Below are 18,161 nucleotides of genomic sequence, written 5' to 3' on the forward strand. Positions count from 1 at the left end.
TGTAATTTCAATACTTAATTTATTAAAACGTGCGTACAACGAACCATATAAATACGACCGCACTATCGACACTCGGGCATTATTGCTCGAGTCGTCGAACAGAATGGACCTCTCTGGGGACGTTGTTACATTGCGCGTAAAATATAGGAAGCCCTACAAGTACTTGTGTTTCTTATTATGTGTGTTAAGTTGAAAATTGTGACGTCAGCAATGCTGACGTCACCCTTTTTAAAAATACTACGGGAGTTAACCCTTCGTTATATATATATTGGCAGTATAATATACACTATGATGCAACTAGCGTATATAATATATATTAGTGTTATGTAATATATACTTGATTATATAAATAGCAATCAGACATACTGATTACAATCGCTCAGCTTAAAGCATAAGACATAGACTTGTTTGAAAGAGACCTTCGTTTCGTAATGGTGATGGAAAGTCTTACGTTTTTTATTAAATAAGAATTTGTAAGTTAATTTTTTATATTTTTTTTTTCAGACTTTTGCCGGCCACTGCTGGACGAAAGCCTCCCCCATAGAACGCCAACCATCCCGATCTTGGGCAGTCCGCATCCATCCCGATTAATATAATTTAAGATAATTTTTTATATAGATTAATTTATTTATCAATATTAATTAAGTTATGCAATTGCAGTTTTGTTATTTAATTTATTATTTCTTACGTTGTTTTGGACATAAACGGCTGTTTTTACACTGTTTTCTATAGTTCCAATGGCTCACCCACCCTTCAAACCGAAACACAACAATACTAAGTAATGCTATTTAGCGGTAGAATAACTGACGAGTGGGCGGTGGTGGTAGCGAATATTTGCTTTTGATTGATTTTGTATAACTCTGTACATGTTAAAATTTTATATTATATGTTTCTTTTAGTTAATCATTACGTAAAAATAACTAGTAAATCAAAATAAACAAATAAATATACATAAATTAAGTATGAGAGACGACAATACCCATTATCTATTTACCTCAAGATTCCGGAGCGCCGCTTTCATAGCCTCTTTTCCAGTTAACTAAAATTCAAAAAAAAACATCTTAAAAATACTAATACTAACTTTTTTTATCTGTTCTGTCTGAAATAAAAAAATCAAATTAATTATATTTACTAATGTGCAGCCAACTAAATTAATTGAATCGTTGATACACAAAAACGACCTTGAAGATTTACTGTCATTGCATTCATTAAAGTTTTCAAGAAACTACAACCTGGTTTCGTAATGTTTTACTAAAAACATATGACAAAAGATAATTTTAAAAAAAAACCTTTCGGTTTGATTGCTTCCGCTATGTGGACACATTTAACAAGTACAGGAAATAGATGCGAAAACAGATTATAAATTCTAAATAATAAATCCAGAATGTTAGTTAAATTTTTTTTTTTGTTTGACCAAATAATTCGTTTCGAATTCGCGATATTAAATGTCCTCAAATTTTAAAAGATAATTCATTTACGTTCGAACCTAACATCCAAAATATTTATTAAGATATAACAAAAAGGCACGCGAACAAATAAATTACGTATTTTGATAAATAAACAACGCATCAAACAATACATTCTATTGAAAGCCTTTATGTATTTCAATGGCTCAATAAAAAACGTGATCAATAAACCAATTGTTTGTCAAATTATATTTGATTTCAATGAAATTTCTCCGTTAATTACATTTCAAATGAATTTATTGTAGTGAAAATATAATTCATAAGCTTGTTAAAAATATTTGTAGAATGTTTTTCATTTGTTTTTTATTACAGGACCTGACAAAACATACTCGTACATTTGCTTGCTAGACAAAGTTTGAAAATAATGTAAACGAAAATATAAAGCTAGACACCATGCAGCTTCACATCAGAATGGTGTAAATACTTGTTGTATAATTTATTTTCATGTGTACCTAAATTTTTACACCGCTTGTGTAAACATTTGTAAATAAATATTTAATCATTAAATACGATATGAGATCTTAAACGGTGGACTATCAATTCAAACATTTGATAATAAATGATCACTAAAGCTGATAGACATTGGCGCTAAAGGAATATTAACCATTATACATCGGCATTAATTGCCGAGATGGTCCAGTGTTGAATTTTCATTTGGTTAATTTGTGTTTATAATTCATCTCGTGCTTGAGGAAAACATCGTGGGGAAACCTGCATGTGTCTAATTTCACTCAAATTCTGTCACATGTGTATTCCACCAAACCATTGAAGCGGCGTGGAAGAATAAGCCCTAAATCTTCTTTTTAAAAAAAGGAGAGGAGACCTTAGCCCAGCAATGGAACAATCGCAGGCTGTTAGTGTTTATATCGGCAATGCGTCGCCAACCTTGGGAACTAAGAGGCTATGTCCCTTGTGCCTGTAATTACACTGGCTCACTCACCCTTCAAACCAGAAGACAATTATAAGTATTACTGTTTAGCGGCAGAATAGGTGTTAGGTTACCACCTACGTAAATAGGGTGGCTATATATGTCTGATAAAAAGCAAATTAGCTTATAATTGTACTTATACTTACAAAGCGGGGGGTGTTCGGCCCAGGGAGTGGTAACTTACGACTCTTTGGTTGAACCTATCATGAAAACAATTACTTATTCAGTTTTATATCGGCTATTTAATATGTCTTTGCTGTTTAATTAGCTAATTGCATACAAATCAGATACCAAACAATAAAGGATCGAATAAAAAACTGGAATGAATTATATATTTGTATAGCCATTAATAATATCGGCCTTACTAATAAATATATGAACATATATAGTTAAACGCTGATTTTTCTCTTTCTGTCATCAATGACTTGACATTCGAAAAAAGAAGACAGCATTGTTTAATTAATCACCCCCTTAAAAGTTTTTTGTAAGTTTTTTTTAATAAGTCATTGACCTTACATTTTTAACAAGATTTTCCTTCGTAGTACTTCGTAATGCTTTTAAACACACAAGTTCATTGTTTTTTTTTCTTATGTTAAACTTTATATAAGCAAATAAAATTTTATGTTAAATAATAATCACGACTTATTTCCAAAATGGAGCAATTTCCTTAATTGATGGAGCCTGGATAAAAAGGAATTGGAGTCATTTTTCTTCCATTCGACATATTTACCAGCTTTACAATTGAAATCAATTGCCGTTGAGAAACAACAATATTTATAACTTACTTGGTCATATTCTTCGTTCCAATATGGAGCCATCTAAACATCAAACATGTTAATAAAAGGAGGCAAGATTACTTTAAATTTAAGGTATATTAACTGCTTAATAGATACACAGTATTAATATAATTATATTTATCAAATTAAGTAGCTAAATAATTTTACAAACTTTATCAAAATATGTCCTGTCTTTGCTATTTGGACGAATCCTTTAAATAAAAAAAAATAATAAAATAACAACGTATATAAACGTTGTTTTTTTAATATAATAAGTATAAGTAGTAGATAGTAGTGTTTTTTTGTTATTTTGTATATGAGCCTTGTAACTTGAATAAATAAATTATTATTATTATTATATATGACAATATAATAATAACTAAAATAAATGAATTCATTATATTTATAGACAAATACAAAAAATAAAACAAAAGGAAACTTACTCCCGCGCTAGGCTTTGCGACAGATTTAGAATTCTGCAAAAATATTATTATTAATTTACTAAAATGACAATTATGTATCATAACGAGATTAGCATTATTTTATCACGAAAAATCTCCTCTTCATTCAAGACATCGGAGATATAAAAAAGTGGTATATTGGTAACAAGCTTATTTTTTGCATTGCGTTACTATAAAATTGGAAGTTTTCACGAGAAATATATATATTTTTTTTTTTTATAGAATAGGAAGGCGGACGAGCATATGGGCCACCTGATGGTAAGTGGTCACCAACGCTCTTAGACATTGGCATTGTAAGAAATGTCAACCATCGCTTACATATCCAATGCGCCACCAACCTTGGGAACTAAGATTTTATGTCCCTTGTGCCTGTAATTACACTGGCTCACTCACCCTTCAAACCGGAACACAACAATATCAAGTATTGCTGTTTTGCGGTAGAATATAGTTATTATATATATAGTTATTATATATAGTTATTATATACAGTTATTATACGCTTAAGCCATCTTAAATGGACTACGGTCGTGTAGAAAATGCCTTACACGAACACTTATCGCACTACTGTGATATTTCGTCGAGTAACGTGTCACATATGTCCGACACAAATTAAACTGCAGTGCGAATACATTCTAGTCAACCCGTAAATATTTCATTCGTTTACCAAATTATATGCTACTTCGTACTACTGAATAAAGTTTTACAAATGATCTGCCGTAGCTGTGTGTTCACTATCGTAGCGAATCGTAGCAGGTGCTACCGATTCGTAGACTAAAAGGTTTATGAATTTAACAGTTTTTGAAACATATTTACCAGACGTTCTATCGGTTCCTCATAAACTGGCTTATCCTGAAAATAGGATTAATACATAAATAATATTAGTATAAAAATAAAGTAATAAATACGTATGTATTAAAGTATCTTATTTACTTACCTTTGTCAAAGTTCTTGACCATTCCTGATTAAAAATTTTACGCTCATATTATTAATCTGTTGTAAAAAAAACTCAAGAATGCTTAACCAATAGAACACGTATATACATACGCACACATACATATATTTTTTTCTAACACATTAATTTTAGAATACTAACAATTTCCATTTTTAAGTATCGCTAATATTTCTATTTACCACTCTAATTAAATGAACAGGTTGTGTTAGTAGTGGGATGACGATAGCGTAAGGTTCAAGACCGAACCTATGTCAATAGGTTCGGTCTTGAACGAAGATTAAAATTGTATATTACGGGTTTACCAGACGTCAATATACTAAACTCTAGTTTTACTTGGTGGTAGGGCTTTGTGCAAGCCCGTCTGGGTAGGTACCACCGTTATTCTACCGCTAAACAGCTACTTAGTATTGTTGCGTTACGGTTTAAAGAATGAGTCAGTCATTGTAACTACAGGCACAAGGGACATAACATCTTCGTTCCCAAGGTTGGTGGCGCATTGGCGATGCAAGGAAAGGTTAATACTTCTTACATCACCAATGTCTATGGGCGGTGATGACTACTTAAGATCAGGTGGCCCATTTGCCAGTCTAGAGATAAAATAAATACGAACATTTTCACAAGGAATAAGATCTTTAGCTTAATATGAAATGTTTACGATCTATTACTATATATGGCCGAGATGGCCCTGTGGTAAGAACGCGTGAATCTTAACCGATGATCGTGGGTTCAAACCCGGGCAAGCACCACTGAATTTTCATGTGCTTAATTTGTGATTATAATTCATCTCGTGCTTTACGGTGAAGGAAAACATCGTGAGGAAACCTGCATGTGTCTAATTTCACTGAAATTCTGCCACATGTGAATTCTACCAACCCGCATTGGAGCAGCGTGGTGGAATAAGCTCCAAACCTTCTCCTCAAAAAGAGGAGAGGAGGCCTTTAGCCCAGCAGAGGGACATTCACAGGCTGTTACGGCATACGACTATATATTAAACTTCTACAAAGGTCTAATGATACGTACAGACCCGCATGTGAGGATCAATATATCTGATCCATCATTCTACAAATATGAATCCTCATACTTTATATACCTGTGTTTCGATTTGAAGAGCGAGTGAGTCAGTGTGTGTGTGTGTGTCATGCACAAATAAAGTAATATTTTAGATTTAACGAATTCCGTATGTATTAGCGTATTAATGGTTCGTTTATACGTCTTGCAAAGCACGTATTTATGGATAAATGCACTTACCTTTAGGTGGCACTTCCATTAAGCAAATGTTTTGAGAAACTTCGTATCAAATAATGCGTTCTATTAAACTCTATGCCATGCGACAGAACAAGTTAAAAAATTAATTAAATATTCTAATATTTTAAGCTTGTATGATTTATTATTTTGACGGCAAACAACATGGCGCTCTCTAATGCCGTAATGCGTATAAGGTATATACTCCGTATACGATATAACAGAAAACATGAAATATCGGTATATTAACGGATACGAGTTCTACCGTGGCACCAGTGCAGCAGAAACAGCTCGAAGGATTAATTATGTGTACGGCGCTGGGTTCGCAAAAGAAAGCACGGTACGTTTTTGGTTTCAACGTTTTCGTTCTGGAAATTTCGACCTACAGAACCAACCCCGTGGACGGTCGGAGACCAAAGTGGAAAATGAATGAATGTATTAAAGGCTATTGTGGAAGCGGATCCATCACAAAGCACTTCAGAGATAGCTGCAGGCTTCGGGGTAAGTGATAAAACTGTATTAATCCACTTGGAGCAAATCGAATCATTACTTGTGATGAAAAGTGGATACTGTGAGATAATCAGAAGCGCTTGTCGCAATGCTGAACTCTGGAGACCCAGCCAAATCCTGCCCTAAACGAAAATTGACTCAGAAAAAGTTACTTGTGAGTGTTTGGTGGACTACCGCCGGTGTCGTTCACTACAGCTTTCTAAAATCTGGCCAAACGATTACGGCAGATATCTATTGTCAGCAAGTGCAAACCATGAAGGAAGAACTAGCTGCTAAACAACCGAGATTGGTCAATCGCTCTAGGCCACTGCTGCTTCACGACAACGCAAGACCACACACTGCACAACAAACAACCACTAAGTTAGATGAGCTACAATTGAAATGTCTGCGACATCCACCGTACTCCCCGGACCTTGTTCCAACAGATTACAATTTTTTCCTGAATTTGGACAACTTCTTACAAAAAAAAAATTCAACTCCGATGCGGCAGTCCAAACCGCCTTCAAAGAGTTTATTGATTCTCGCCCCTATGGTTTTTTTAGTAAAGAGAAGAATGAACTACCTATGAGATGGCAAAAGTGCATCGATAACAACGGTGCATACTTTGATTAATTAAATATATTTTACAAAAAAAAATTGACTTTATATTCCTCCCGTACAAAACGCGAATTTCATATGTAAGGACCTAATATTTAAAGTGAATGTAAATCGTTTATATTAATTATATTCCAAAGACAACTCAAACACTTTTCTGTGATGAGAATTTTGATAGAACCCACGAGAAATCCATTTCTTACCTAGAATAATACTTGAGTCTATTCAAATTCAAATTACTCCAACTTCAATAGAGATTGAACCATTTCTAACACCTGGCATCCACTTATTAAAGATTTAAACTCCCGACTTCAATAAAATGAAAGTTTTTACAGTGCGTGCATTCAGAACATAACTTAACTGACGTAGAAATATTGGCGGAAAATTACATATCAACTAGGAGAAGTGCGTCATCCATGCTTATAATATTTTAAGTGATTATTAAATGTAAGCTACTGGATCAAAGGATTTGTAACAAGCAATTTTTATTATAAAATTATAATTTATGAGTGAGAGGAAATGTCACTTAACATTCGAGACGTCAGGATGATCCAACATCCTGTCGGATGACCATACGTTTATCAGGGAGATCCGCCATCGCCTTAGAGAGGGGATGGACAGTCGCTTCGGGTCTTACTGGACGCAAAGGTTTTCCTTTACCGTACAGCGTGGAAACGCGGCCTGTGTTGTGTGCAGCTTTGCGTCGGGTAGGGATGGGGAATGACTTCTTTAAAATTTAACTATTTTCGAAAAATCGTAATAAAGTTATACGAATGAATTGAAGTGGAAGTGGTCGGGGCACATCGCTCGCAGAACTGACATTCGTTGAGGCAGAAAGGTTCAAAGGAAGCCGCAGTGGGCAGGCTTACGAGGTGGTACGATATTGCAAGGGTCGCGGGAAGCGCGCGGCGACCATAGTGGAAATCCTTGGGGAGGCCTTTGTCCAGCAGTGGACATTTTACAGCTAATGTGCTGATAATAAAAGCTATACCTTGGCACGAGTTTTTTACAGATACTCCTAGATCTTTTTTGCTTATTACCCGTATTTCACTTTCCAGCCACACGTCATGTCGATGGTGAGGACTCTCAGTCAAGTTGACCTCATCCGGCATATTAAGACATAATTAGTAAAATTACTAAACGTTTTTTATAACTTTTAACTGTTTTCAAAAAAGGAAGTGGTTCTCAATTTATATTTAAAATATATATTTTAAAATGTATTTTTTTTAATTAACAAAACTTTTCAGCAGTCAGCTTAAATATAGATTTATTACAGAATATTTACATTAAAGTCTTGAATATAAAAAATGATTTTTATTATTCTTTTTTCGTTGTCATTATAGCTGCCAAAGTGGTTCATATCGATTTAATTAAGTTAAGTTTTTATTTAACATTGTGACATTAATATGTATTGTATATTGTTGACATTATACACTCCTATCGCTATATCGTCAGGCCTAAACGGAGTCTCATTGTTACTGTAATTTATCGTTTGTAAAGAACCAAATTTATGGAATTGGAGGAATGTCGAAAGCGGAGTAAATCGTATCACAAGCGAACCAAAGTGTCAAGGAGTTGTTAGCTTACGAATAGTGGCAATATTATGTTGATATGATATGCAAATGACATATATATCACGTGATCAACAACTGAGGTATTGAGTTGAAAATTGAGACGCAAGCGAAGTTAGGAATCGCTTCGAGAATTATCGAATGCACTTTACACTAGCAAGTACAACACGAAATACTAGACAATGGACCACTTTGACGAGTGAATTTTATATCTTCGAAATTGTACTATATACACAAATCGCTTAAGAAAGCTTATACATAAAATCGCTTTAACAATCAAATGCTTTCTGTCTAAGCCCGCTATTTTGTTAGAATAATGCAACATTCAATAGCACTTATAAAGATTTTAACGTTGGTGTCTGGACTGGAGTTTTACGAGGTCGATTCCCACTTGCAATAAATATTTATTTGATTCGTTTTTTAATAATATGAGGTGATCGTTGTCTACATTATAAACAAAGGTTGACTGTCTCGTTGGTCTAGTAGATAGACAGGGCGCAGATCCCGAGGTCCTAGTTCAAATCCCGAGTCCAGTAAATAAAAATTTATTGTGTTTTTCTCTGAAATTCTCAGTAACAGCCCGGAGTCTGAAAGTTGGAAGTGTGTACTCTCTCGAAAAACACGTTAAGCCGCTGGTCCTACGCCTGACCTCCCTCCAGTCGTGTCGGATTGCCGTTCTATCATGTTATGAGAGTAAATGTATCTGTGTATGCAGACACACTTGTGCACTATAATATGTCCTGCGCAATTTGCTAATCTCTGTTGATATTGGCCGCCATGATAGAAATCGGTCAATAGTACATCATCACCATCATTTTAAAGTTGCTGGCATTTCAGGAACTACATTCAATATTAAATACAAGAAGAACATAATTTCCTCCTGACCAATTTCAGGCTTATCAACGGAGACTATCTCGAATCTCGATATCTACAGCCTGATAAGCTAACCACTAGACCAATACGACAGCTAATTTACAAATCCTATTTACGTATTATTTGTACAAAGGTTTTTTTCCTAATTTTCCTTAATTCGTTTTCTTTCAAACCAGATAGGTAATTACAGCAAAATATTTTCTTTATGTTTTTAATTTTAGTATAAAATATGTTCTTACAAGGACTTTGCGTAGATCGTCGTGCCACTGAAAGTAATTAAATAACATTATTTTTTTGCATACTTCTCATAATACACACATATAAAATATCTCATGCCAAAATGGCTCAATGGTTAAAACACGTGAATGGTAAGCGAAGATTGCGTGTTCAAGCCCGAATAAGCACCACTGAATTATCATGTGCTTCGTTTGTGTTTATACCTCATCTTTGAAGTAAAACAACGTGAAATTCTGCCACATTTGTATCCACGACCCCAATGGGAGCAGCCTGGTGGAATAAGTTCTACACATTATTTTCGAAAGGAAAGGATGCTTTTATTTTAAATATACCATTTACTTTTAAATATTTATTTAATTTTTATCTTAAAATTAATTCTTCATACCTCCCGTTCGTTACAATGGTATTTCAATATATTAATTAAACGAATTATGTACATTCAAAACTACCTTAATCCATGGATTTCAAGTAATAAATAACCATTCCCGGGGATTATGGAACTACTCAACCCGGAAATGGGAATTAATAATAAAATAATGGGCATATAATGTTATAGCATAGCATTCATACATTCGTTCATTGTTGCGTAATCGAATTTACGAATGACTAAGTTACTCTTTGAAACATAATGTGGGCATTCAAATGTGTACGATTGAAAACTAGTTAAAATTCAAAATCTTTTATCGAGTTTAAAATGAGTCATATTACTGATACATCCAGTGACAAAAACTTAAAAATCTGGTTTTAAGAAAACTAATTTTAAACCTATCAAAAACTATCAAATTTTATTGATTATATATATAAAAATAAAATTAAAAATGTATATATTTACATCATGATCAGGATTTTGTTGACCCTTTTCCTGTAAAATTCAATATTAAAAAGGTATGAATATAATATTTTCCTTTTTCAAATTCAACAATTACTATGTTACATACTTATATAATAACAAACTATACAGTACATACAAATTAATCCTAAGCAATTTAATATTTTCCTAGTACAATACAGTAAAAGAAAATAAATAATTATTCTACTTAATAAAAGCTTTGCCATTACTGGCCGTGGGCCGTATACAAATTAAAATCGTACCTTTAATTGTGTTGCCATTTCCTTAAACTCGTCCCACTAGAAATATAATAAATAAAATTAATAACATTTTTGGATTTTTTATACCATTGAATAATCATACTATATTATGTTAACTTACCTTATTATTTCTATTTATTCTGTCGTCCTGTTAAAATGATAACATTTAGTAGCGTATTCTGATGATATTGTTTAAATAACTCAGGTATTACATAGTATTGTACACACATATAACTTGCAATACCGACATTACCCCGTGACTTAAGGGAAGATTATCTAAGCGAGTAGTTGCATTTTGGAATACAATTAAATATAAAGATAAAATAAATAAACATATCAAAAAAGATTATAGCTAAGTTAATTTCAATTTTCATCAAACAAATTATTATACGTTTGATATTTATTATATACTACATATCATTGCGGGCAGCGCAAGATCGGCCAAAATGGAAATCCTTGGGGGAGGCTTTGTCCAGCAGTGGTTTTCGGTTGAGATGATGAGGATGATGACATATTATTCTCAACTATAGTGCTATCTTGACTTCGCATCTCACATGTGGAACGTTGTAAGCCTACTAACGTGATATTACTATTGATACGAATATCATTTTTAAGTGTAATAATTATTGTGATCAGTTTTGCATAACACATTTTAACATATCACATTACTGTTTATCTTTGATCGTTTTTTAAATAATATACCTTGTTTGTATTGTATATAGTATTTAGAAAATATATAATGCACCACAAACATACGTACCAACTCGTCTAATTCATCGTACAAAGCTCTTGTGTCATATCGGTCGTTTTTTGGTTTAGGTAGCATTTGTCGAGGCTGATGTAACTAAAGAAATAATAATTATTAATTAAATACTATTTTAAATTTTATACAGACTGTTCGAAGGCCTGGTACAGTTTTGAAGGCTAATTGTTAAATATTTACGTTAAATAAAATTATCCTAGCCTAATTTCGCCTGTGTGCTTACCTCAAAGACTTACTGTGCAGGAAATATAACAGTGCACAAATGGACATATTTGCAAGCACAATAAACTTCCAATTTCTTCTTCCTAGTGCGTTTGTTTTTCTTATTGGATAGCGTTGACATTAACTGCGCTTATGGAATTCCGATTATTGTCACTAGACGGCGCTGTTTTCGTTACTTACACTTTCTCGCTCTTTCAGATTCAAATACTACACACCTATTTCATTTTCAGAAAATTAAGGTTACCTTTTTTAACAAAACCATCTCTAAATTGCCAACTTTAGCGATGGCGTGTTATATAACTATATATTTTATATAACATTTTGTGATACAAATTTGACTTGATATGAGATATATGAATATATTCATACATTTTCTTTATAGTTTTAGTTATACACTCATTTATAATTTTAAGCATATTTAAAGCATTTCAGCGAACACCTGAGCCAAATAGTGAATAAATTAGTAGACAAAATGGGGTAAAAATATGTTGACACTTTAACCGAACTTCTAATATCATTTCTTATATTCCAATATGGAATTACAAAGATTATAAATTTGCAACATTTCGATAAATATATGCAAATTCCAGACGTAATTATCGATATAATATGGTAATAACGGGAAAAAACTATTTAACGTCGAAAGCATGTATTTCATTAATCTTTATATCAAGCCACATAATACACAGTCACTCTGATCCTGTACATTATATTTCACGAAGTATAAGGCTTATATTTATTTTGTTCTACCCCATGCCTTATAGCCATCGATACTTAAAGAAACAGACAAAAATCCTACAGCTGGACTAAGCTCTGGCTTATTTGCTTGAATGCAGGTGACACAAGCACGTAAACCAAGTTTTCTTTCACTACCGAGCACTAGGTCTTACAAGGCACTTACCCGGGATTGAACCTCAATCTTCGGTTAAGATTTAAGTATAATAACCAATGTGCCATCTCAGCTCTTATTCATACTTAGCACTCATGTAATGACCTTGTTGCCCGCCACCTTCTTAAGGTGGCGGGCACCAACTGGATACGGAAGGCGGAGGAATGCCTCTCCCAAGGTGCGCTAAAGCTCCCTGAGCTTTGGCGCACCTTGGGAGAGGCCTATGTTCAGCAGTGGACAACGATTGGCTGTTGATTTGATTTGATTTGACTCATGTAATATAACTTTCATTTTTTTCTATTTATTTATTACTATTTACATATAGTATATATCTCTTAATTTAAGTGCAACAGCAATAAATAATAAGTACAATATAAGACAGCATTATATCCATGCCATGATAATCGGATATCATTAACTTTTGGATCACAGGTGCTGCCTTTAAGTATCCTATTATTAACTCATTACGTATTCTATCCATTCTCGCCACCCTAGCAGCTATATTAGCTGAATGCATTTCTTTCACCCCTCAATTTAGTCGCCTCCTCCTCTCTATACATGGTATTATGTCTGATATCTGTATCATACTATTGCAATCTTCAAACAATTTAAAGCCTTACTATGTACAGTCTTTTTTATAATTAATAAAATAAAAATTACAAAAACAAAATACACATTACAAATTTATAGCAAAAACACTCTTGGATCACCAGAAGTGTGGACCAGTACTTAGAAAGATCTTTTATATTTTTTTTAGTATCAGTCGAACATTAAGTCCATCCTAATGTTTCAAAATCCCGCAAATTCATATTCGTTATAAAAATGACTGTACATAGTTCCCATAGTTACATATATAATTAATTAATGGCCTTACTTATAAACGTAGTTTTTCCGAGTGATTAGTTAAGCAATGCTGTGTCTTCTTCATTCGATATGTCAAGTAAATGATGGAAACAGAGAAATCCGTAGGGTGTTTCTATAAGAACTCACATCATCACTCACACGGGAAATATTGACAACTGACTTATAGCGTACTCATTACTACTTGGATGCGTGAATTCTTTACTATTTCACTTTCTAACATTTCACGACCGTTTTCTGCGGTGAGATTTGAGAGTGTTCTTATAAAATATACTTACAGTTTCTAAGTAAAGCCAATGCTGTTTAAATATATATTTTTTTTATATGAGCCCAAACTATTGGTATATGTCAGTTGGATTCAAGAGTCAGCTCCTTCCAAAAACTTTCCTTAACGGCCTGTGAATGTCCCACTGCTAGGCTAAAGGCCTCCTCTCCTTTTTTGAGGAGAAGGTTTGGAGCTTATTCCAACACGCTGCTCCAGTGTGGTTTGTCAAAAACTTTACGACATAGATAAGTTTTTTATCATTACCTATAGTTTTTTATTTAGTCAATGCTTGCAATGTATGTTTTTTATTACTGTTTCTTTCAAAGAGACAAAAAGGTTAGTTAAACAAACAAGATAGAATAAAAATATCTATAAAAATAAAACATCACTAATTCACAATAATGATAAGACTATTATTTAAGTTTATTTTTATTTTCAATTCTAAAATTATTGTCATCGTTACAAATTTCCATCACAGCAGCTAAATCGCTGAATCACTACCAAATGCCAAATGACGCGTTTCAAGAGTTAAGATGTAAAGCAACAAACAGTATCCCAACATTGAGACACAATAAGAAGTAATGTGTCGCAGAAAACAAAATCGTTCGCTCGATAAAGATTTTATTTACCTGCTTATTTTCTCTACCGAAATGTTCAGGATATCTTTGTCCAAATACATTGAATAAAAAACTTAAGGACAGTGTTTTTAACAACATCGTTGCGTCTGTAATAGAAACTTTTTATCACTGAAAATAATTAAAAATTAAATTGGCGATTCGAAAGAAATATAAAAATGACCGGACGTTTAATTTCAAAATATGAATGACAGATTTATATTAGTGTGGAGTTAGTATTTTATTGATTTCCTTGCAGGATAAAATATAATTCAATTTTATTTTATTATCTGTGTAACTTGCTTGTCGAAACAGAGTAACTATGGAGTTTCTTGATGGTTCTTCTCGGTAGAATCTATATTCCTAGCCTTAAATTTAATTAATCTTGTAAAATGAGGATTCAAAAGAGCATTGTTTACATTTCACACATACAATATAAGCAGGATTCTCGTTGAAGTCAAGAGAAAGATTAGCAATTTAAAAAAAAAATTAAAAAAAAATTTTGGCCCGACCTGAGATTTAAGCCCAGGACCTTCGGGTCCCCCCGGTCTTCGGCTTTACATGTAACCACTAGACCAACGAGGCAGTAGAATATATATAAGCTAACTAAATAATATAAGATGTAATAAATTTAATTATTAATCTATGTATATTGTGAATTCAATACTCTAGTTCAAAGTACATGTTAAGGTTGACATATTATAGTGGACTAAGACACATAGTCTGGCAAAGTACAAATGTTAAACGAAATGGTTGGACTTCGTGAATATTAACCAACGATAACGGTTTAAATCCGAGCAAGTTCATCGACGACCAAATTCATCTCGTGATCGACGTTGGACAAAAACCTCGAAAAAAAAGGGCATGTGTCATCTGTGTATATAACTCGCAGTGGAGTATTATGCTGAAATAATCTCCAATTTACCTGAAGAGCAAAGGAGACTTTAGCCCAGCAGTGGAACATCACAGACTGTTACTTTTTTGCTTTTTAAAAACAATTTTTAAATGTAACACGTTTTGATCAGAAAATATATCAACACGCGACGAAAAGGAGAAATGGGATTGCTTTTGTTGTGTACAGAGAACTTTAAAAACAAATCACTCCTTTTTGCCAAATAAAAATACACAGTTGGTTTATCAGCCTTGGATTATTGTTTCTCGAAACATGTTTATCTAAAACACTTCTTGATTATATTTTGTTTTATGGTATCGTTTTTCTTTATATGTATATAGGTAGGGGGACGAGCATATGGGCCACCTGATGGTAAGTGGTCACTAACGCCCATAAACATTGGCATTGTAAGAAACGTAAATGTAGCGATGCTATGTCCCTTGTGCCTATAATTACACTGGCTTACTTATGACAACAATACAAAGTACTGCTGTTTTGCGGTAAAACATGATGAGTGGATGGTACCTACCCAGACGAGCTTGCACAAAGCCCTACCACCATTGTTTCAATAATATTAAACTTTGACTGAACTAGCTACCCGTTCCGGCTTCGCACAGATATCTTTTATATTATAGGACTAATATACAACAAATAAATTTTGTTTTTTTTTCACCAGGAACCTTGTTGGGCGTACGAAGAACAGCCATACAGTTTATATACTATGTATGAACATAAATACATAATATTACAATTTAAACAAAAAAAGCAGTATTGACCAATAATAACTCTACGTTCATCATACGTTCATTCAATCATCTCCATAATGTATTTTCCATACGCTAGTGATCCCTGAACCACAGATCTTTATACCTACACCATAAGTACCGTACCAAGCACATTCAACACTAAGTCAAAAAGCAAAAGTTATACTAATATTGAGAATATATATTATATAATATTAAAAATATCTTGTACAATTTTTTTAAGCAATTTATATCAATATTTTTTTCAAGAATTTGTATTTTTTTAATGAACGAAAGAATAAATTAATATGAAATAAAATATTTGATACGAATAAAGAATTTTACATCAAAGTCTATTCAAGCAAACAAATCTAAAGGAACTCTAAAAAATAGTATTTTATTATTCTAAAATTTACTTTTACAAAGAAAGAGGTTTTTACTATCCTTAACTTTAGGACCTAAAGTAACAATATTGGGCAATAAAGGATTGTACAAGGCTTAGCCTGTGAATTGATATCATACCTTATTTCAATATAATTTATATTTTAATCACACACTTGGCTACATTTATTATCTGTGTCGTAATAACGATTTACTGATCGATGTTCAAATATCGAAAAAGATCACGTTTCAAATGCAAATCAAATATTCAAGAGCTGAGATTGCTCAATTTTATCGCGTTTCCAGACAAGCACTACCGAACATTTAGGTGCTTAATTTGAGTTTAAAATTCATCTCGTGCTCGTTAGTGTAGGAAAACATCGCGTGAAAACCTGCATGTTTTGGATAAAACTTTGGAGGAGCTCGTATCCTCTTGTCTTTGCCAAGCACTCAGCACTAGCGCGTCGAAGATGTTTGCGTATTCACGTATGTTGTCATACGTAATGTTATCAATTAATACTTCCGGTCCTACATATACGGCTAGTTCGGCTACATCTTGATGATTATTTATAAGTATAGAACTTCTGTTTAACAATTTAATTAGAAATTTCATAATCAAATAAATAGTTGATTCATATTTGTTTATACTTGGAACATTTTATTATATATTATTCTATTTATTAATGGCGCCTTCTGCTTGTCAGCTTCCGGCGCAATTAATAAATAGTGCTTATTGTTTATTTATATTTTCTCAAATTATGTCGATTAATCAATGCTATAATAATTTTGTTTTATTATGTATAATGTAAGGATTAAGCTACTAGAATCTTATTTTACTGATCTAGCTAGGTTATCTGCTGCTTATCAACTTCCGGTGTAATATATTAATCTTTAATGTTTAATGTTACATAATCCTGTATTATTAAATAATATTTGTCCGTAAATAATCATTAGAATAATTAAGATAAACAATGTTTAATATTATCTTTTAAGTTTTTAAATTTAGTATTAAATTAGGTCAAGATGTTTTTGTATAAATACCGCCAGTTTTAAATATATCGGGCATTGGTATTGTAACCGTTGTAACGAGCATTACAAGTGTTTTCTTATATAACGTATCGTCATTTTCGCCGCCACCCTGGTAATCCACCTTCTATACTTCAGAAGTGGGATAATGTCTGGCCCATATATCGACGGACTTGGTACGAAGAAAAGGAGACGCTGCGAGAATGCTGTACTCGACAGCGACGAATCATCAAGTTTTTTTTTCTTCATCCGATGACGAAGAGATCTTGGAGAAACACAGGCGATATAAGAAGCGGCGTGTCACCCAAACCGATGCGGAGGTTATTCCAACGTTCCGACCGGATGAAAAATCTAGCAACGTCAAGGGATGGTTGCATAAGATCGACCAATTGGGCGACGTGTACGGATGGGATAACAAAGATCGACAGTTCATCATGCAGATACGTCTTCGAGGGTCGGCTAGAGACTGGTATGACGATCTGGATGACTATGACCTCACATGGATGGAGTGGAAGGACGCTTTAGGGACCGCGTTCCCACGTTCTACTGACTTTGTGGATCTACTTGAATCTATGCTTGTTAGAAAGAAAACGAATACGGAAACTATGACAAAATATTTCCACGAGAAGGTTTCCTTATAAAAAAAATGCAATATCATTGGCGAGTCTGCAATTTCGTGCATAATTCGCGGTCTACCCATGGAAATAAGAGCCAACGCGAAAGCTTTCCAATGCAGTACACCACAGCAACTATACTACGGGTATTTGTCGTCATTGGAAAACTACAGACAAATTGAAGCCAGCCAT

The 18,161-nt window shown here is 33.3% G+C and overlaps 1 protein-coding gene across 5 annotated transcripts in view; it reads right to left on the bottom strand.

The window, feature by feature from the left end:
- LOC126778509 (uncharacterized) overlaps positions 1 to 14,466 on the bottom strand; it is a 41,006-nt gene extending 26,540 nt beyond the window's left edge. For 4 of the 5 annotated variants that reach the window (XM_050502133.1, XM_050502132.1, XM_050502131.1 and 1 more), the window contains exons 1-12: positions 14,329 to 14,465; positions 11,460 to 11,543; positions 10,821 to 10,847; positions 10,703 to 10,738; positions 10,443 to 10,472; positions 9,613 to 9,639; positions 4,566 to 4,589; positions 4,445 to 4,480; positions 3,614 to 3,646; positions 3,180 to 3,212; positions 2,541 to 2,594; positions 995 to 1,039 (exon numbers count right to left, since the gene is read on the bottom strand). In XM_050502133.1, coding sequence (XP_050358090.1) covers positions 995 to 1,039; positions 2,541 to 2,594; positions 3,180 to 3,212; positions 3,614 to 3,646; positions 4,445 to 4,480; positions 4,566 to 4,589; positions 9,613 to 9,639; positions 10,443 to 10,472; positions 10,703 to 10,738; positions 10,821 to 10,847; positions 11,460 to 11,543; positions 14,329 to 14,415 — 516 coding nt within the window. In that variant the 5' untranslated portion in view covers positions 14,416 to 14,465. Of the gene's footprint in view, positions 1 to 994; positions 1,040 to 2,540; positions 2,595 to 3,179; positions 3,213 to 3,613; positions 3,647 to 4,444; positions 4,481 to 4,565; positions 4,590 to 9,612; positions 9,640 to 10,442; positions 10,473 to 10,702; positions 10,739 to 10,820; positions 10,848 to 11,459; positions 11,544 to 14,328 lie in introns of all 5 variants that reach the window. The other variant, XM_050502134.1, reaches the window with a different exon arrangement.
- Positions 14,467 to 18,161: the final 3,695 nt, after the last annotated feature.

This window comes from Nymphalis io, chromosome 26 (genome assembly GCF_905147045.1).
Source record: "Nymphalis io chromosome 26, ilAglIoxx1.1, whole genome shotgun sequence".
In the NCBI taxonomy this organism is placed as follows: domain Eukaryota; kingdom Metazoa; phylum Arthropoda; class Insecta; order Lepidoptera; family Nymphalidae; genus Nymphalis; species Nymphalis io.